The 22,243-nt window shown below is 39.3% G+C and overlaps 1 protein-coding gene across 1 annotated transcript in view; it reads left to right on the top strand.

Moving 5' to 3' along the window:
* Positions 1–22,243, top strand: part of DOCK8 (dedicator of cytokinesis 8) — an 89,564-nt gene that overhangs the window by 12,152 nt on the left and 55,169 nt on the right. The window contains exons 2-11 of the mRNA XM_041486245.1: positions 6,062–6,164; positions 10,396–10,571; positions 13,511–13,582; positions 16,901–17,024; positions 17,763–17,975; positions 18,373–18,458; positions 19,604–19,670; positions 19,906–20,055; positions 20,686–20,766; positions 21,607–21,766. Coding sequence (XP_041342179.1) covers positions 6,062–6,164; positions 10,396–10,571; positions 13,511–13,582; positions 16,901–17,024; positions 17,763–17,975; positions 18,373–18,458; positions 19,604–19,670; positions 19,906–20,055; positions 20,686–20,766; positions 21,607–21,766 — 1,232 coding nt within the window. The remainder of the gene's footprint in view (positions 1–6,061; positions 6,165–10,395; positions 10,572–13,510; positions 13,583–16,900; positions 17,025–17,762; positions 17,976–18,372; positions 18,459–19,603; positions 19,671–19,905; positions 20,056–20,685; positions 20,767–21,606; positions 21,767–22,243) is intronic.

Raw genomic sequence — 22,243 nt, forward strand, 5'->3', positions numbered from 1 at the left:
AGAAGAAGAAAATAAATGGCTGGTTTATCTTCCTTTCCTTCTTTTCCTGGGCCCAAATCTCCAAAGGTTACAATCCTTCAAGGAGCTCTGTCCTGAGAAACATTCCAGAATTTGACCTCCAAGATTAATTTAATTTTAAGAACCTCCAGGTGTGGTCTGTTACTTTGGTTACACTGTTAATATATTATGCAAACTGAATGCTTTGCATTGGAGAGTATTTGTGAAATACAGACTATGTCTCAGCTGTTTGCTGGCAGTTGCTAGAGGTTTATATCTACCTGTGGGACAGACACTGCTGAAATTGAAATTGAGAAGCGCCAGTTTGGGGTTTGGGTTTGGGTTTTGTTTTGGTTGGTTGTTTTTATTTGGCTACCCTCCAGTCCTGTCTGGGTGGATCAGGACGTCTGGTGAGTTCCAGCTTTTTCAAGAATTGCACCAGATTGTGTGATTGTGTGTCATCATCATTCAGGACCCAAGACATCACAGAGTGGAAAAATTAGTCCAAATTTATGTTATTTGTTATATGATATATATATAACAATATTATGTTATCTGATGCTGTGGTTCAGCCAAGGACCTAAAATCCAGAAAATCCTTAGTATGTTGTTATCTGCCATCTTTGTACAGGTTTACACTATCTTTCTACATGCATGTTGACAAACTGAATTCAGCAGTGACCTTTGTGGAAAAGTCTTCACCAAATCTACACCTCTTTTTTTTCAGCTAGTGCAAAGAAACAGCTATCAATATAAGTGTTCAGTAGAGGTATTAACATTGCTGAGTCCCACTGGTCTTTGAAAGGGTTGCAGTTGCCTGGATGCTGTTTTCCAGGTAGTTCAGGGACATCACAAATGGGCCCTAGACACTAGACAATCACGAGGTGGCTGCTTAGAATCACTGAATGGTTTGGGCCAGAAAGTACCTTAAAGGTCATCTAGATCCAACTGTCCCCTTCATGGGCAGAGACACCTTTCAATAGGCAAGGTTGCTCAAAGCCCCATCCAACGTGTCCTTGAACACTTCCAAGGTCAGGGCATCCACAACTTCTCTGGGCAGCCTGTTCCAGTACATCACCATCCTCTGTGTAAAGAATTTCTTCCTAAAAATCTAATCTAAATCTCTCCTCTGTAAGTTTATAACCATTGCCCCTTTGTCATATCACTATTTGCCTGTAGAAGTCACACTCCCTTTTTTTGACATGTTCCATTTAGGTAGCAAAAGGCTGTGATGAAGTCTCCCCAGAGACTTCTCCAGGCTGAACAACTCCAGGTCTCTCAGCCTTTGCAGGAGAGATTCTGCAGTCCTCTGACCCTCATGACCTGCTACAACAGGTCTGTGTTTATCGTGTCCTGAGGACCCCAGACCTGGACTCAGTACCCCAGGCAGGTTGCAGAAGAGCAGAGTAGAGAGGCCAAAACCCCCTCCCTCAGCCTACTGGCCACAGTTCTTTGGATGCAGCCCAGGATACAGTTGACTTTTTATGCTGTGAGCACACACTGCTGGGTCATGCTCAGCTTTCTGTTCCAGGAGAATCCCCAGGCCCTTCTCAACAGGGCTCCCAATGAGCTCTTCTCCCAGTCTGCACTCATATCCGGGACTGCCCTGGCTCAGGGGCAGCACTTCACACTGGGACTTGTTGAACCATGTGAGGTTCCCATGGGCCCTCTGCTTAAGTTTGTCCAGGTCCCTCTGGATGGCATCCCTTCCTTCTGTTGTGTTACCTGTACTGCTCGTCTTTGTGTCATCTGCAAACCTGATGAGGGTGCACTCAGTGTCACTGCTGATATCACTGGAAGATCAGAAGACCATGAGTCCCCAGACAGAGCCCTGAGGAACATCATTCCTCACCATCCTCCACCTGGAGGGTTCACAAGAGCCATTGACAGCAACTCTCTGGCTGTGTCCAGCCAGCAAATTCCTTATTCACTAAATAGTACATCCATCACATACAGCCATGCCTCTCCAATTTGGAGATAAGCTGTCACATGGGATAATGTAACAGAAACCTAGGTACATGACATCCATAAGTCTTTTGTTGTTGACCTTTGCAGACACTCCATCATACAGGGCCACCAGGCTGGTCAGGCACAATTTGTCCTTAGTAAAGCTGTGCTGGCTGCCTTGGATCACCTCCTTGTCTTGCATGTGCCTTAACACTGCTTCCATAAGGATCTGCCCCATGATCTTCCCAGGAACAGAGGTGAGGCTCACCAGTCTTTAGTTGCCTTTGTGCTCCTTCTTTTTCTCCTTTTTAAAAATGAGAGCAATGTTTTCCTTTTTTCAGTCAACCAGACTTTTACCTGACCAGCAGGACTTTTCAAATATAATGGAGAACGGCTTGGCCACAACCCCAGCCAGCTTCCTCAGGCCACTTTTAGTGTCCTGCTGCTGTTGCAGTGGGAACTTTCTTCCAAATACTTTACTAGAGCTTTCTTGTTTCAATTTAAGCACACTACTTATTCTTCTTCCCTCTAGGGACATGAACTGTTCACCATTTTCTTTACTTATTACTATGTTTTACATAGTCAAGTGCAACTGTTCTCTCTTGTCAGTCTCCCTTTTTGTGACACAACCAGTTTTTTCAGTCTTTCCTCCTGGGTCATCCTTGCCAAAAATTTTAGCCTTCTGACTGCTCTCTTTTGAAGCCTTTTAAAACTGATTGCATCTTACTCTGTGTTGTTATAAGTGTGTACATCAGCTCATTGACTTCTATTAAAAGAAATAGGATCAGTTTCTCCTCACTGTGGTAGTTTGATTGGTAAATGCCTCAGTATACTCTCTCAGTGTCTCTTCTGTGATGTGGCTTTTTTTTTTTTTGACAGTTAATTTCACCTTTTTTATTTCTGCTGTTGGTTTTTTTCTTCCTAAGTTTAGAGATTTACATTAATTTTTATTGAATCTAGCTGTGCTGATTTCAGACTCTTTCTAAAATACTCAGAATTCCTCCTGGGTTGATGCAATCCCCAGATTTTAGTCCTATGTTACCTATATCATCATCCATATTGTAAAATAAAGTATGGACTGGAATTAGATTGAGGAAAAATTAAATTTCTTCTCATAGTAAAATTTCCTTGCAATCATCTTTTGAACCAATGATGACTATGCCTTGAATATGTTTTATTAACCAGCTGTGAGCTCTTTTGGAACCAGCTGTGATGATTCCATCCAGCCACTCTCTCTGCTTCTAGGCATGTCATGAGGGACAGTATCAAGAGCCTCACTGAACCAGTTAAACTATCACAGAAGAGCATTAGATTGGTTTTATGTGACTGCCCTTAGATAAATCCATATTGTCTGTTCATCATCTCTTAAAAATTGCCAATAATATGCCAATAATTGTGAAACTTTTTGGACCAGAATTTACTACAGTCCATATTTTCTAGTTGCCCACCATACACTTCATCATCAGACTATTAATAAACAGGCATGTCTAAGGTGATGTACATTTTAAAGTTAAGTCTAATTTCATGGTCCCCTTGTGTCAACTGAATGGAAACCACAGAACTTTTTATCAGATTTTTCAGTGACTGCTTTGCATTTATCCTTAACCACTTGCCTTCTTTCCTTCTTTTTTAACACACAGATAGACCATTGTTGCTGTCAAGTATGACTGTCAATCTCTCCTCAGAATCAGACAGGCCTGCTGTACAGACGAGGAGGGTGAAAGTATAGCCAGGCATAGATGGACTGCAGCCTCCATGAAAGCTAAGACATGACATTTCCTAAGTGACTGTGAACTACCATTTTCCTGAGGGTACACCAATAGTGCCCAAGGCAGCTCTTTGGTCAGGAAACAGGCATGTCACAGATAACAGCCATTCTGGCATTATCAAAGAGCCATCTAGTAGGACCTCTGTTTCCACCTTAGTTCTCAAGTTTTCAAAAGTTTCCATTCAGATCCCTGACTGTTACACCCACCTTTCCTCCATGTTGGTGTGATTAATTTGGGCTTTTGGTTCTTTTAGCAATTGGGACATTCCCTTATCTAAACCTAGCAAATCCAGGCAATAATTTCTGAGTTGGTTCAAACAAATTTTGCTGTCTTCTCTTATTCTTACTGTACTTTCTTCCTTTAGTCATTGCAAAACTGTAAAGTCAGTCAAATAAACTATTCTTATCTGAAAGTCACCATTACAGATTACAGGATTTGTCACCCATTTGACTGATTTAGTTTGCAAGTTCTTTCTATTGGTGAGACACTGGAACAAATTGATGGCAGTGCTCTTGAGAACTGTATTTGCACTCAGTTAGCTACATTTGCCCAGGCTTTTACCAGACAGCAAATTTGGCCCTTCATATATATGTCTGCTTCCTCTTGTACTGAAAATTCTTATAATTTCCACTTTGAAGCACATGATAACCCCATATTGAATGTAATTTAAAGATGTCTTATATCATTGTTTACAGCAACAACTTCTGCTATAGACTGCAACAGTCTACCTCTGCTGCCACCTCTATTTCCATCAGTAATAGATACTTTGGCATAGGGTGGAAACTGACTCAGTTTGTAGTAAAATAATAATTTTGAATAATTTAAGTTTTGTACATGCATTCGTTATCAGAGATTATTTGTAATGGGAAATTGAGTAACAATAACCCTGCTACACAATAAGCTTTTCTTTTCAAAATAGGTAGAAGATAATTTAGGGAATGCACAGACTTTTGTCATTTTCCCTGCATGGCTTCTTGCTTATGTAATCATTGAATAACCTTTAAAAGGTCTTGGTTTTGAGTTTTGTAATACCACTGATGAGTAGGAAACCATCTTCTAAATGGATCTCTTTACTTTCTCTATAATTCTAGCTTTGTTCTGTCTGCAATTGCTGTTGACGTCAGATTGGAGCTGCATTACACTCACACGTGTCATGGCCTTTTGACCTAAAAAGAATTACTTTAATTTATGCAACTTTTATTTTCTAAATTAGGCCTAATACCTCTAATTTGTAATTTGAATACCTTCTGTCAGGTGCCTGTTGCTTCACATGAACAGAAATGTATTAAGTGAAATTCAAGATTTCATCATGCTCAAAAAAGCTGTAATAAGTGTCACGGAATAGGTACAGTAGTCATAGGAATCAAGAGGTCACAAAGAAGAAAAAGTACAGGCAAAACTGTCCTGTGGCATCTGGTAACTCCAAGATGCCTATTAATGCTTGCTGAAGTTGAAAGAGTCTCATGAGGAAGGGAGTGTCTTCTTACCTCTGTGTTTTCCTTTTTCCTATTTGACTGCCTTGGTGGGCTGCAACCTATTATTTTTACTTGGAATCTGCTTAACTGCATCTTGTTTTAAAAGTCTTGTCCTGAACCCTTATGGTGAAATATAGTTTAGGTGTTTTGTTACCATTTCGTGGCTGGTTATTCTTAAACTGATTATTCTAAATCATATTAAATATTAATTGATTAGTTTCCATGAAAAATCAGCACGCTACTCTGCTATATTTTCAGACTGTGTGCATTATCACCCTGGGATTTTTGAAGAATTCAGTTCTGGAGTCTCTCTACTTCCATAGAAGTCAGTTACTTAGCATTTAAGAAGTTTTTTCCTCAAATGTTTATCTGATACAGTAGGCAGAATTTTAAATTTCTTCTTTGGCTTTTTACAGCAAACTGCATTAGTAGTGTAAGTCTGGGCTTACACTGTTTAGTGAGTGGTTTTGTTTTTATCCCTTGATCAATTAAAATATTTGTTTATGTGATGTCCATTTTTTCTTTCTCTGCTTTATTAATGTATTTTTGCTTTGCAGAAGTGAATCTGCAAGTATTGCTATGAAAGTTGCACTTTACTTAAGGCCAAGGTTATTCTTTCTCTCATAGCCTTTCCCAGTTGTGAGGGCTGCAAAATAATGATAAAAATCTGTTGGAAGAGTGACAGAATCTTAGTTATATAGGACTGCAAATGTTTTATGAGATTTGTATCAACTACAAACCAAGAGGAGTCTAGACCATTATAAAAATATATTTCTAAACACTGAGACTGGAGACTAAATCGGCTAAGTGCTGGCATTTGGAATTTGTAAAGGGTTCATTGTAATTATAAGGATTTTTCTCTGCTTAATTAAAGGCACTCGTCTGCAGAAATAAGAAAGCAATTTACTCTCCAACCAGGCTTTGCACAGTTCTGTCAACGAAGCTTAAGTACCCCTGGCTTTTCTACATTTCAACTGGTAAGTTATGAGTTTATTCTCTTTACACAGATTTAGCATGTACATTGCTTAATTGTTTTAGGGTAAGTTAAATGATCTTCTATGTTGTCTTGTGTTCCACTGGCTTCTACCTGAAACTGTTGAAAAATACTCTCTGAGTATATATACTCTCTGAGTGCTGAGGAAATGATGCCTTTGAGAAACATGAGAATGCTCCTCGGAGCCTGGAATAGACAGTCCCTCTACATATTACTATGAATCAAAGTTAATTAGTGTGTTGGAGTATATTACATTCTTTCCCTGATGGAAACATTCAACAACTTCTTGAAGTAAATGCTTTGAGTGGTAGTCCTTCTTCTTCCCCCAGTTTTATATACTAAGCGTGATTCCATGTGGTCTGAACTAACCTGTGGTCAGCTGGGGTCACCTGTTCTGGCTGTGTCCTCTCCCAGCTTCTTGTGCATCCTGTCTCCTTGCTGGTGGGGTGGTATGAGGAGCAGAAAAGGCTTTGGTTCCTGGTAAGCACTACTCAGCAATAATGAAAACAAATTTTATTATCAACACTGTTTCCAGTACAAATCCAAAACATAACCCCATAATATTTACTATGAAGAAAAATCAACTGTATCCATGCCAAAACCAGCACAGATCAATGAATAAATAGAAAAAAACCCAGAAAGGTGTAGGCTTAAAAAGCTCAACTTAATGCAGTTTCCAGAGCCAGCAGCAGGGGCAGCATGCCGACTGTTTTTCAGTGCTGTAGAATGTGCACGTTAAGTGAGAAATGCTGAAGCATGTCCCAATTGACATAGACATAATTGAGTCAACTGTTATGTGTCTCCAAATCATCTTCAGCCTTCCACGTGTAATCACCCTCTAAAGAAGTCAGATCATATGACAGTGCCCTTATGACAAAGGGAAAAAATGCCAGATCTTTTTATTGCCTTTCAGGAAGATGAGTATTCTGTAAACATACTATGCCATAAAAGAAACTGATTATTATTTTGGTCCCTATCCTTTTAATTTCTGATTCTTTTTGTGAGGCTTGATAAATAGAAGCAGGAAGAGTCTTTGTGCACCAGTGATTGTGAAAATCTTGATGCAAGTGGTTGCTTCCTGTGTCAGGGCCTCCCGCCACTACTCACTTCCTTAATCCGAGGCGCTGTGATCTTTAACTTGTTCCTTGTGGTTACTCAGCCTGACGAGGCCAGGTCCCTTCTTCTGCACACAGACAACCGCTTGTGCTACCAGAAAACTTGGTAGCATTTCATTTACCAAGTATTACGCCGTAGCTGCCATTTTGTGTGTGCTGTCGCAATCCACATGCCTCTAATTCATCATCCTTAAAAAGGTATGTTTGCAGTAACGGTTTCTGGCATTTTCTGTCGAAAATTGTTTTGCACATTTTTATGATATGTGAAAAGGAGTTCTAGCTTCTTATTTAAGCCATTTTCTGTGTTACCTCTGAAGAGGTGCACCAGTTGTTAGGGAGATCATTTCCCTCCACCTGCATTTGCTTTTTACACTACCTTTTTTTACATTTGTGTTTAATTTACAATAGTCAAAAACACATATTTCTAATAATTAAAGGTTATTGTTAACACTTGAACTAGAAAAGAGGATACAATGAAATGCAAGGGATTTGACCTGACAGAATGGAAAAGTGTGACTTCTGAAAGGAAGTGCAATGGTTAATCAAAAATTAGATTGTATTAAGCAAAACTATTTTGCATGCAAAACATTGTATCTTCAGCAACTGAAAAGATGTAGTACACCTTTGTATACTTTAAGCTGTGTTTTACTTCAATCTTCTGTAATTTTTATTAGATAGAAATATATGTGTTATATATTTATATTTATTACATCTTATTTATTTATTAAATATTTTTATATATTTCGATCTAAAAATCTCTATACAGACCTATTTGCATATCTATATATTAACATGCTATGCTTTACCCACTGACAGTACAGTAAATGACTTTCAATCATATTATGCTGATAATTAATTAAAAAACAATAGCAAATAAGGTTTACTATTTACTCATAACTATTGATCCAGCACATTCGGCACTACACTGGGTGCAAACCAGAGATAGTGCTTAAACTAAAAACAAGCAGAGTATTTTTCTTTGGCTGACTGCCTCATAATTTGATGGACTTGCTGGTAATGTTAAGTTTTCCTTTTGGCTAAAAAGAGCAAAGACTGTGAAAGATTTTTCCCAGAGACATTTTTGATAATTCAGTCGATGCCTTAAATGTACAGGCAGAGGACTGAGCTCAGAGACTGTGTTTATGCAGAAACCAATGTCACTTCCCTTTAAAAGGGGAACCTGAGGTGGGGGGTGGTACTTGGTTGGGTTCAAAGGTCTCTACTAAAATATTTGCAAGAGTATTTACCACATCTGGGGTTTTTTTCAGAAGTTTAAATTGGTTTGCTTCTCCTAGATGTTTCCAGCACATTTCCCCCAAATATGCTTAACTTTCTGCAAGATATTTCTGGATTTTTTTAATCTGAAAAACTTCCTCAACTATATGTCCAGAATGCTAAAATCGTTCCAAAGGTTGCATTTATTATTAATTGTTTTTCACACATTTTCTTTTCTACTGCAGCTGATGTTGCATATTAAGTTCAGAGCCATTTTAGTTCAAAGTTACTGGAGCTTTGCCATTGTTGAGTCTCTATGCATGTTTCATAAATTGAGAAATTTCTCATTGTCCCATTGAGCTAAAATTCCTGATGTTGTAGATATAATAATGCTGTCACTGGTGTCACTTCATGCTCTGGTGAAATTCCTGTCAACTTCCATGAAAGTCTTGCATGAGCAGGCCTCAATATTAATGAGGGGAGACTTGCTGATTTGGCCACAGAGATTTTTACACTGGAGTATAAGGAGGATAGCTTAAGAACACATTGAATAGGCAATATAATGGAATATAAAGGCATGTTTACTAGGGACATCAGAAGCCTTCTTTTCCCCACAACACATCAACAGCACCACAGATGTATTTTTTGCTGGCAGCTTCAGAAGACAGCCTTGTGAAAGATATCTGGGCTAATCAGTGCAATGCAATCCTCACCCTTTACAGAAAGGAGGATTTATTAGCTGGTTTTTTGCTAGAATTCTTCCTGACAGTAAATAAGTTATTCCAGTGCTATTATTCTAATCCTGCAATTAATTTTCTTCACTTTTACAGTGATGAGGTGTCATCAGCCTTTCTGGAACACACAGAAAATAAACTATAGATTTTTCTAAAGCTGTAGTTTTTAGATCTACTTTTTACTTGTCAAGAAAATCAATGATATGAGATTGTAGTCTCGGTACTCAACTGGACAAATATTGTATTTCCTAAAGATATACAGGGTATTTTTATTTGCTACATAGCAAGTAAAATAATTTTCAGTTTTGTCTATACATACACTTCTGATACATGAAGTCACATTTATTTGTATGTAGAACATTTCTAGGGACCAAATCAAACAAGAGTTTCTGCCTCTGTTTTTGACACTAAACAGATAAAAAGCAGACAGTTTAATGGCATGCATGAGTATGTTTAGTTTTTTAACTTTGTTTTGAGTGGACTTCTGTTTTATAGTTTTTTAACTTTGCTTTGAGTGGACCTTCTGTTTAAGAATTGCTAATTAAATGTAAAGAGATACAACTGCTGTCTATCAAGGTGCAATGCAGTGCTCTGTAGAAATGGGGAATATCTAATCACTTTAGTAGTTCCATGTAATCTTTTGCAAAATCTTTTACAAACCCTTGAAAAAATACAATAGATTAAGAACTCCAATAATACAAAACGCAGTAACATTCAGAGATGAAAAATAGTAATTTTTTCTGATTTTGAGTATATATTGTCCTCAATTTTGTTTGCAGTTGAAAGCACAGAGCATTTCTATTAGAGTTTTTCAGGCACAGCACCTCAAATGAGCGCATCTTCAAGATGGCAGCAGCTACAGTGCTTACAGCTGGTCCTCAACTCTGTAACTTGGAGTAACTTCCAAGACTTGGCCTTGTTATTCCTAGTGTGTTTTGTCTGCTATCTCCTGTCCATTGTCCTTGCCTGTCACTGCTGTTTTGGTCATCTCCCTTATATCCTTCTTGTTTCTATGTTAGAAGTTTGGATATTTGTTTCTGTGGTGTAATAAAGAATGGGACAATTACAACAGTTAAATAAATAAGCCTAAATTACACTATCAAGATGATCCTTCTGTTGCTAAAATAAATGTTTCTTTATTTCTCATTAGCCTTCCTTTTATGATGCAGTAGACCCAGTAGATTTTGAAGGCTTCCTGATGACGCAGCTGAACAACTTGGACTTAGATCTAGCACAAGAACTTGGGGACTTTCCTGAAGATGATCTGGATGTTGTCTTTACACCCAAAGAGTGCAGGACTTTGCAACCCTCTGTGCCAGAAGATGGGTAAGGAAAGTTTCTCTCCCTCCAAAATGCTGCAAAAATAATTAAAGTTAGTTTTGAATAGTTAAAACCAGTTTTGAAGATGTTGATCTGACATCACTCTGCCACCTATCCAGCCATTACACTTCAAATGTTTGAACTTTGTCACTGGCTCTGTTAGGCTTGTTTACACACTTAAAATTATGCCAGTGTTTTCACAACTTCCTTGGGAGCAATACAAGTGAGATAGGAGTGACAAGAAGAAGAGTAAAGAAGGACAGGAGGATGGTATGAAAAATAATTTTTTCAGCTGTGATGCCAGAGATAAAAGTTTATTCTGATCTTGTAACAAGCACAGTATTGAGTTTTTGGTTTTTTTACCAGCTGTGTGTTACATGGCATTGATCAGATCACTAAGAATCTCTTTCTCTGTACCTGTCTTGCTTAAAGGGGAAGAAATGGTTCATACTTCACAAGGTTTGGGAAGGGGAGTGAGTATTAATTTCTAGTGTAGAAGCCACATGTGGTTTTAGGCTGACATTGATGAAATAATTACCCTGTTTTAAACAGCTTATATAGGTAAGGTAGCTTGTGGTGACACTGGTGCTCAATGGTCCTGCAAATATTTAAGCTGGTTTGAAAAACAGGCATGCTATGAGCAAAACAATTTTTTCAGAATGAGAAAATTCATCAGGGAGTTTTCTGATGTGTTATTAGAAAGTAGATGCATTGTATGCAAAATACTCTTCAGGGACTGTTTCACTGCAAATGGTATTTTAAGTAGAACTCCAAAGGCCTGTTGAGTTTTGCAAGCAGTAACGGTGAGATAAATGTGAAGTCAGCACCATTTAGCCCGAAAGTGCTACCTCAGCAGAGGTGGCTAACTATACAGTGTGTTCGGGATGGGGGCTGGCTCCTTACAGTATATCCAGGAAATTAACAGAGCAGGCTATATTCAGTGCCGTGCTGAACCACCACACTGAGGGACAAATAGGCTTAGTTTATGTTGTCCTGGCTCACAGGGTAGACCTGCATCCCCCTCTGCTCCTGCAAAAGTTGCTACACGCTGCTCTAATTTTTACCAGCCAGCTGTTCAAACTAGAGCCCTATATAACAGCAGTATTTGTTCAGTGTTTTCTGCCCGACACACCAAATCCAATTAGGCTCACACAGTTTGTGTGATTTTTGCCAGCTGTAGACTAGTTGAGAATCCTCTTTCTAAGCAAGGTTTCAGACTGCAAGTTTCTTGTTGGCCCAGTGCTTCTGTCAAGAAGTTCAGGAGAACAAAGACAGATGTAGAGATGAGATGCCATGCTAGGTTACCTGAGAACTCTTTGAATCACACAGCTTCTAGTATTTGCACAACATGTGATTTTCACTTGAAGTTACTCATAGAAAAGTCCCAATCTTTACAAGGTATTCCTGGTTTTTCTGTGGATTTGAGTGAGAATGGATGTAGGAGACAATGAATGGGATTTTTTGCTTGAAGTAACTTTTTATTTAAACAATGGACAAAAATATTGAAATAATTATTCAACTTTTGAAATTGTATCTAAAATAAGGCCATTTCTTACCTGTTTCCAAGGTTACTTCCCGCCATGCCTGCTGTTTAAAACAGCAGTTACCTATTTGTTTTTCCAGTAGAAGACCATGCAGGCTCATGCTGTGCAATCAGTTTTAAGCCTGATTTGCACCACAAAGTTATTAAGTGTTCTATAAGGAGTCTGTGACAAAACTCAAATAGTCAATACTAACAAATGTGCCTTCAGCAGATTTTCTTACACAGCAGCTTGCCACTTAGTCATTCACATGGATATAACTGATATTACTGTTTTTATAGAAAGTCCTGATCAAGGGTGCGAGGATGTGTTAGGGAGGATGAGAGCACAGGAGGGACATGCACCGAGGATGGGCCTGCAGGCAGTGCAGTCTTTGATGTCTCTGTGTGGAGAGCAGGAAACAGGTACCACCGACCAAACTAGGCTGATGTGCTGCCTGCCAGCAAACACACCTCTGTGCACCTGACACAGAGGCAGGAACAACCAGAGGCAATGGCCTCGACAGCCTGGCATCAGCCAAGGCTCTGTCCCACCGCGCGCACACAGACCAGAACGAGCTGTTAGCCAGCCTCGGTAACCAGCTGCAAATCTCTTAGGAGTTCTATGTGGAAAGTGCTAAAAATTATCATACCTTTCACCTGTCCCTGTACTCTTTTGTTCACTGGGATTGGAGAATGCTACAAATTATTTTGGAACAGGCCACTAAAAATCTTAAGATTGGGCATAGGGGAATTATGCCACAGTGTCACAATGTGAAGTTCAAAGAAAATAGGACATTGTCTTTGGCTGAAAGACCTGTAGTTCCAAATAGTATCCAGGCTATGAAGGAGCACTGACAACCCGCTTCATTACAGGAGACTTATTTGAAAAAGAGAAAGTGAAATTATAACATATTCTTAGAACTTGAAGTTTTATTATGCTATCTGATTCAAAGTTTAGGGTCCCTTTTTCAGATTAAGGTTTTTGAGAAGGGAAAATTGCATATGCATAAAAACTAGATATTTGCAAGATCCAGGAGCTTAGGCCACTGAAAAAATATTTCTATATCTTGAGACTTGTTATCAAGTTTTGAAAATCACAAGGTTGGTTACGTTGCAAAATTTATTTAATTTTACTATATTTTTTAGCAATGTCACTCTTATATTTATAAATAGATAGTGTGACAAGTGGTTACCTCTGTTAAATGTATGTTTGTAACTTTATCAGCACAGTACCAAAAACCTGCATAAGGGAATTCATGCAGTACAGAGGATTTTTTTTAAACCTCAAACAATAGTTTAACAGTAAAATAGATACACTGGAGAGGACTAACAGAGAGTTAGTTTATCTGACTAGCATGTTTAGATAAATTTGTTTGTCCTGGAAGTATGATTTAGGAGCTGAAATATGTTGCTTTTTCCACAGGGTTGAGCTGGACTCGCATGTCAAAGACTGTGTTCAGACTTACATCCGTGAATGGCTGATTGTGAATCGAAAGTAAGCAACATGAAATTAAATAAAATAAAAAATGCATTGCATCTTACTTATCAGAGAGGGCATATTGTAAGTAATCCTAAATTATAATGACTTTAGTCAGCGATTGAAAATAAGAACTGACTTTTCAGGAGTATAAATAGCCATATTGTTTTGTTTGAAATGATGTGCATTGCCAAATACTGTAGCATCTACTTATTAATTGTCAGGCACTCTGGGAATGGATGAGAAGCTGATGAGAAGAAATTCACATCAACCCTCTGTAGTGATGTTTTATCTTAATCAGGAAAACTAGTAGTGTTTGATCCCACTAAAAGGAAAGATAACAGGGATAAAGATTATATTTGCATGCTTTTCTCCTATTCATGCCCTGAAAATTCAACATGATTTGATTTCCACATGTGTTTGAAAACTCAAGGATTATGGGCTTTCCCAGCAGTGATTGAGTGTGTTCATGTGTTTATCCCAAATTTACTATTTTATATCAGTAAATTATTTCTGCACTTGAGCTCAGTGTAATTCAACACACAGAGCTGGGCCTGTAGTCATTATAAGTGCTTAATTTCCTTTATTTTATTTTATTTTATTTTATTTTATTTTATTTTATTTTATTTTATTTTATTTATTTTGTTTTGTTTTGATCCGTTTCATATGTAAAATGTGAAGGAGACTCTCAATGCTCCCTTTTGCAGGGATGTCTGTTCCCAGACTCTTAGGGAAGTCTGTGGGATGTCTTGCCTCCTTCCCCATCACCTCATCCTGTTCTTCAGAAGGAGGTTTTAGGAGCTCGGTTTTGTCTGTAGCACTTCCTCTTCATCCACTCCTGCACTCATGCCCAGCTCTTCAAAAGCAGAAGGAGCAGCAGGTGGTTGAGTGCTGACACATTTGCTGCCGTTTTGTGCCTCTTCCCTCGCCCTTGTTACTGTGTTTTTCTGATGTACATGCGCAGCCAGTGCCTTATGGGTTTACAGTGGTGATTGCAGAGGAATTTGCACTGTTTAACTGTGCAGCTTGTGCTCCTCAGTGGAGCAGCTGCTGGGGGTTATTAAGAGTCTTCCTCCAGGGTGCTGATGAAATTGATTGAATTCTCAGAACTGCTCTGCAGTGAGTCACTAGAAGTAGGCTAGTGGGTTTTGTTGGCTCTCCTCCCTCACCACTCAGCAGAGGCACTAGCTCTTTCACGCAGTGCTGTTCTGTATGCTGTAAAGAGTCAGTGTGCAGCTTTGTTTGCGCACAGGAGAAGGGAGTAAGCAGTAAAGTAGGTGAAGTGAAAAATAGAACATAGCTATTTTTGCATTTATGTGTGTTGGTAGAAGTGTGAATGGAGCCATAGAAACACACATATGTGGAAAGTTTTGCTGTGTGTTTTACTATTTCATTAACTCGGGTGAGGTAAATTTGCATTCAAAATATTTATTGAGCAGTTGACTCTGTGGTAAACATGATGGTGGACTCTGCCAGAGAGCGGAGCTTTGGCACCTGTGGCTAGCAATGCAAGCAAGTTATTAAAAATTGCAAAGAACAAAACACTACCAAATCTGCTGTAGTGTCACATAATCCAATGATATATTGATATTGAGAATCTCATGTTATGCTTTTGGACAGCTTTTTTTTTTTCCCCGAAACTATCATGAGCAGAAGAAAAGATGTCAAGAAAGAAATGAGAAAAGAGTAATTGTAGAAGGCTTTACATTTTGAGGAAGGCTCAAAAAACTGTAGCTGCCTACTTGACAGCTGTTATAGAACAGGTAGCTGAATATATTGTCTGTTGAGCTATGGATGAGTGAAGTGTGTGAGTGACTTTGATCCACTCATGAGTGTGAAGGTTCAGAACAGGAGATTGAGGAGTGTGCAGCGGGGGTATGAGCTAAGGTCATCCTCGGGCCCCAGGGTAGAGAGGTGTGTGGCAGAAAAGCTGGGCACAGCTGGAGTCCAGGTGGCCTTGCAGGAGGCTGAATGGGTAGCTTGTTCCTGTGCCTGTTTCTCCTTTCACTTGTCCTTTGGGTTTTTTCCTCATCTCATTTTCTTAATTCAGTGTGTGCCCATTAAATTGACACGTGTATTAAAACCATGGTTTGCCACTTGGTGAGTTTTAATTGCTATAATGCTTTTCAAAATGAATAAACAATATAAATAATGCTTTTCAAAAGTATTTTAGGGGAAAGGCATCTTTAGTGTAGTTTTCACACCACAGGGAAAATTTGAACTCAGGCACATAAATTTCTCCATTAATCATTTGTTTGCCACCAGAGGTAGTGAAAAAAAAAATCTATACAACCTCTTTTGGATTCTTAGATGTCTTAAAGTCATGCAGAATTTCTGCCTTCCATTCTGGATAATTACAGTGGTTCCAAAACAAGGTCACATCCAAGGAGAACTGGGATTGTCTTTTTATGACCAGTTTTCATTGCAGTGAACTGGCAAACAATTAAAATGCAAACAATTAAAATTAAAACACATCAGAGCACATAATTCAGTTACTCCCAAAATGTAATAAAAAGGTGTCTCCCTGATCAATAATTGCTTATTGTGTCTTCTTTATGAAAGTACTCAGATGTTCAGTCATTTCTTTGGGAGTATCACAGATAGGAAAATGAATGAAGCAGGATGTTGTAAATAAGAAGACTGATAGCAAAAAGACCATCACAGGATTTAGCAAATTGCATAATAAAGTGAAAGAAACAGAGCTCTGGATGCATCTAACACATTTTTTTTTCAGGGTACCTGCTGGGTTTTTTCCAGCTGCCCCAAAAAATTAACTTGAAATTTCAGAATAATTTTTCAAAGCTGCCAGCCTGGAGGGTTACACTGGGGCATAGAAACAGCCCTCTTCAAAACCAGGCATTTTTCTGAAAGTTATAGATTGTTGCATGTGTGTAACTTGGGATACTAGTTAGGTCCAGGATAAGAGCAGTAAGAGATTTGATGTATATAATTGAAGAGGCCAGCCGAGAGATTAGTGATCCTGATCCATGTTCTTAAGGTCACTGAAATAATCACCATGTCTGATGAGGAGATCAGGGCAGATTTTGTACCTAGGTCATGTTTTCCTGCTGTCTCAGACTTATGCTCTGTAAAAAAATTATCTGAATTATCTTTCTTTCCTTTTAAACTGTTCTTAATATACATTATAGAGTTGCAATGGTGCATTAAAATGTTAAAGTTGTGACATGTCACATTTTTACATAAAAGCTGTGCTACACTGCTTTTTGCAGAACAATCTTTTCAGTTTTTAAATAATTTTTAACTTGTCTTTTCTGTTTTATTTTCCCTTAACACCTCCTCATGTCGTCCTGGCCTTCCTGGCCTTCTCCATAAAAGAAACCAAGGGAATTCAGATACTTGTAGCCTGAAAAACAAGGGATCCCGGAAAGATTTTCACAAAACGCTTCAAAAACAAACATTTGAATCAGAAACATTGGATTCTGGAGATGCAACTTTTCAGGTACCTTTTCTTAACTTTGGGAAAATTGATCAAATACAGCAGTTTCCCTCAAATGAAGCATCTGGTGTGACCGTGTGACCTCCCCCTCAGTGTTTTGGTCACTGCAATATAAGAGAGATATAAAGCTATTGGAGAACATCCAAAGGACAGACACAAAGATGGTGAAGGGCCTTATGTTGAAGCCATATGAGAAGTGTCTGAGGTTGCTTGGTCTGTTCAGCCTGAAGAAGAGGACACTGAGTTCCTCATTGCAGTTCACATTTTCCTTGGGAGGGGAAGAGGAGGGGCAGGCACTGATCTCTTCTCTGTGGTGAGCAGTGACAGGACCCAAAGAAATGGCCTGAAGTTGTGCCAGGGGAGGTTTAGGCTGTATATTAGGATAAGGTTCTTCACCCAGAACGTGGCTGAGCACTGGTAGAGGCTCCCCAGGGAAGTGGTCACAGCACCAGCCTGACAGAGTTCAAGAAGCATTTGGACAATGCTCTCAGGTACATGGTGTGATTCCTGGGGTGTCCTGTGCAGGGCCAGGAGTTGGACTCTGTGATCCTAGTGGGTCCCTTCCAGCTCAGCATATTCTGTGGTTCTGTGATGTGTGATGGCATAAAGCAGAGCACCATGCTGGCCATTAGGCTTCATGGCAGAGGAGGCATTAAGATCCCCTCTGCCAACTCACCAAGAGCCATTCTGTGACACCCTGGCGCCGAAGCCACACCTTGCCCTTTCCCTGTTTTCCAACAGGTGGGACCCCAACATGTGCCTGCTGTCCCGGAGGAGGCCTCGAGGACGAGCCTGGCCTGCTCGGACCCGGAGCTGCGCAGCCTGCAGCCGGACCCGCGGCTGGAGCACCTGCTGCGGCACGTCAGCGCCGAGGAGTTCGAGAGGCTGAACGAGGAGGCACGCCGCACCAACAGGCACCCCGAGCTCCTCGCTCTCTACCCCTCCCTGGATGAGGTGAGCCAGCTCCCTGGATGAGGAGGCCGCCTGTCCTCCTCTTTCCCAGCTGGCTGTCCCAGCACGCCCGAGGTTAAAGCCGCACCACAGCAGATAAACACTGCACAGCTCTCAGTGTGGGCCAAGCCTCGTGCTGGTGATATGGCTATGTCAGAGTGTCATCTTTCATAGTAGCTTGTGCTTGGGGTCCACAACTGTAAATATTTGGTGTAAATGCCAGTTAGGGGTCAGGAATGTGAATATTCAGAAATAATAAATCTATTTTCTTTCGTCTCTGGAGACATTAACTGCCCACTGAGGGAGGAAAGATGCTAGTCTGTAGCAGTGTCACGTAAATGTTTTATGCAAGTGTGTAAATTTACAGTTGTTTTAATTGAGTATGACTGTTTAATGATAGGAAGATGCAGTGGAGATACGGCCAGTGCCAGATCGCCCAAAGGAACATCTGGGCAACAGGATTTTGGTGAAGCTACACACTCTGAAGTAAGTAATCCTTCACAAGCATTGCTCACCATTTCTGAGCTGCACACCTTGTTGCGCCACCGCAGCTGTCCCCTACAACAGCATTCGCTGCTCAAGTGTTCTTTCTTAGTGTAGCAGAGAATTTTTTCTATCCGTCTTTACAGAAGTCTTTAACATGCCAGGATGAAAAGGAGTTGGGAGTGAACCCAGATTGTATATTAAAAAAAAAAAAAAAAAAAAAAAAGTTGATTGGTGTCCTATGCACTGTTGGACTTTCATTGTGGTTTAACCCCAACCAGCATCCAAGCCCCACACAGCCATTCACTCACTCCTCCACCAACAGGATCAGGGAGAGAATCAGAAGACTAAATCTGGAGAAGTCATGGGTTGAGGCACAGGCATTTTAATAGGGAAAGCAAATGGCACACAGGCAAGCAAAGGAAAACAAGGAATTAACTCACAGGCTCCCAATGGCAGGCAGGCATTCATCCATCTCCAGGAGAGCAAGTCCACATGTAATGTGACTTGAGAAGACAAACATCATCAGTCCAGAATTCCCCCCCTTTCTCCTTTTACCCCCCATTTGAATTCTGAGCATGGTGCCACATGATCTGGAATATCCCTTTGGTTATTTGGGGTCACCTGCCCTATCTGTGTCTCCTCCCAGTCTCCTCACTAGCTGGAGGAGTACCAAAAGCAGAAAAGGCCTTAGTTTTGGGCAAGACCTGCTCAGCAACAGCAGAAACATCTTCATATTATCAACCCCTAGCCCCTAGGGTGCTGAATCCAAAACCCTAGCCCCACTCTGAAGAAAATTAATTCTTGCCCAGCCAAAGTCGGCACAACTTCATAAACAGAAGAAAAAAAAAAAAAAAAAAGCAATGTACGATAATTTTGACTGATCTCTGAGACTATCTTCCTGTTAAATTTAGAAAATACATTGCATGCAGTCTACTACACTTCTTTTCCTCTCAAAATCATCTAATATAATGCACTAACAAAAAAAAAATCCTCAAGACTGCGAGAGAGCTGAGGTCTGGAGCTAAGTATTTCTCTGCATTTTAATGAAAGTGCCAGTCAAAATATAACTCTTCCATTTTTTTTTATTATGCACAGCCATACAGATGGCAGTATCAATCAGTGTCTTGTGTGTCTTTTCCTAACAGGTTTGATATAGAGATAGAACCTTTGTTTGCATGCATAGCTCTCTATGACATAAAGGAAAGAAAAAAGGTGAGTGTATATACAATACCTTTGTTCGCTTCGCCTGGGTTTTATCTTCGGAGTAGTAACTTAGGAAAACTTACAAAAAACTTGCTACTTTTTTACACATGTACTCTGATCCAGTCAGTCACATGCTTGCAATTGTTTATTTTATAGTTGTAGTTACAATTTTCGACTTGTTTTAAAATAAAATTTTAAGCATTTTTGCTTTACAACATATTTTAACCCCTTTTTTCTTTTCAAGATCTCGGAAAATTTTCATTGTGACCTCAATTCTGATTCATTGAGAGGATTCTTGCGTTCTCATACACCCTCCATTGACTTGTCTACTCAGGCAAGATCAGCAGTATTTTCTGTCACTTATCCCTCACCAGATATATACCTGGTAATAAAGGTATGTTACTGTACTACTTTGACACCATTCTGCCTGTTCCCAGCTGTTGCTGTTGCCTGAGTTCACAGAACAGACAAACATGGCTTTTGTCTAGATGAGATGAATTATGACAGTTTTTAATAGTAGTATGTGAGCAGGTGTCCACTGGTATATCTCATTCTCAAGCTATGAAGTTATATTACTATCCCATGTACCAGTTCTACTAAGTATGTAGAATTTCCTCTCTCTGCCTAAGGGAAATCAAAAATATAGTGAAATAAGGCACTTTCAAAAACTTTATTTACATTCTGTGGAGGTTTTTTGGCATTGGTTTAATGCGCTTTGCATCATTTTGTTTTCTTAATACTGAGATTGAGTTAGCCTGAACCCACTTCATTTGGAATGTGCTAATAATCTGATTTCAGTGAAAATGCAGTAGTAAGTGATTGACTGTGTTGTCACATATATATTTTCTGCTTTCCAACAGATGGAAAACTAGAACGTTTAGTATCAGTTACTCCATAAAGACAGTTTTAAGAAATTATATACAGTTATATATCTAGGCAAGCTCTTTCAAATTGCTAGAAAACAACATGTTACTATTTGGATAACATTTTTTCTTTAATCATCTTATTGTATTGCTTTTTGTAGATAGAAAAAGTGCTTCAGCAAGGAGAGATTGGAGACTGTGCAGAACCCTACATGGTTCTTAAAGAAAGTGATGCAGGCAAGGTAAGTAAATAACTGTAAAGAATATTTAGATTTTTAAAATGCATGCTAAAACAAAAACAAACAAACAAACAAACAAACAAAAACAACAGAGAAAGAGCAGATCCTTTGAAATAGGATTAAATACCAAAAACACTGGAGGAAAAGCTGGTTAGATCATCCATGGTGCAAGCAGTTTGATGTCTGCAGCTGACAGAAAGAAATCAGGAGAAGGCAAGGTGCATTGTTGTTACTGACCCCTTTGGAAATCAATACTGACACAGTCTTGAGTCATGAAGCAGACAGGGGCGAGCAAAGGAAATGACTGAAATGTAGAATTAGCAGAAATGCTTGTACCTCAGAGACATGCTATTGATTTGGATGGGCAGACAGCCTGTTGTAGTGTACAGCTGTCCCATTCAGTACTGCTGTCCATAGATAATTCTGTGCAAGGAATTCACGGTCATTTACCTCCCTGGAACAGACTGACCATGTTTGCTGGGCTTCCACATGTCTCACCTTTAGAATATTGCTTCCAATAAAATTTGTTTTCTGCATCTGATGAAAGAAGTAGAATCTGCTAACGTTTCCTGGTGATTGCTCATTCTGGATTTGAATATTACTGAAAAAAAACTTTCTACATGGCTTTCTACATTTCTATAATACAAATGAACTCATTCAAAAGAAATTGAAGTAAATGTACAAGTCAAAACAGCTACAGTTCTGTCTGTGATGTAGCAAGAAAATATGAGATGCCAATGCAAATTATTTCCTGAACTGTGAATATGTAACTTACATTTTTGTCTATGGTAGCATTGCAATAACTGATTGCTTTTGAAACAGCCAATATTTTCTTTGTTTCAGACAAAAGAAAAGATTGAAAAACTGAAAGCACAAGCTGAATCCTTTTGTCAGAGGCTGGGGAAATACAGGATGCCATTTGCCTGGATTCCCATAAACCTAGCTAGTTTCTTCAACCTTTCAACACTTGAACGAGAAATACAAGAAGCTGAAGGTTTAAATGGTACTTGTCTAACTTTTCTAAGTAAGGCGGAATGACTCTTCAGTAGGACTGGGTATAGGAAACAATGTTATTCACTCTGGCATCAAAAGTGAATCACAGATTCAAACTCATGTCTTCTCAGCTTTTCTTTTCAGTCCTGCAGACACTTACAAATTAATCATGCTCACTGTCTTGTCTCTGCATATTTATTTTTATGTCTGCTAAATATTCTTTCATGGTTTAGGCCCAATTTTCATTGAACACTGGCTTTGTAGAAGTAAAATTTCCTTTGCCCATGCAATACTGATCAATCAAGATACCAAACATATCAGCTTGGTAGGCAGGACCGTTGTTCAATGTGCTTTATAACCCACGAACTAAAACTTTAAATAAACTTTTGCTCTGCAGCAGAAATAATGTCACTTCAGTAGGTGTGTCCTAGTATTCCACTATTTCACACAGTCTGAAATGAAAGAAGCTGAATGTTTTAGGTGCTCT

The sequence above is a fragment of the Pyrgilauda ruficollis genome, unplaced genomic scaffold (assembly GCF_017590135.1).
Source record: "Pyrgilauda ruficollis isolate IOZ18807 unplaced genomic scaffold, ASM1759013v1 scaffold74, whole genome shotgun sequence".
Lineage (NCBI taxonomy): Eukaryota > Metazoa > Chordata > Aves > Passeriformes > Passeridae > Pyrgilauda > Pyrgilauda ruficollis.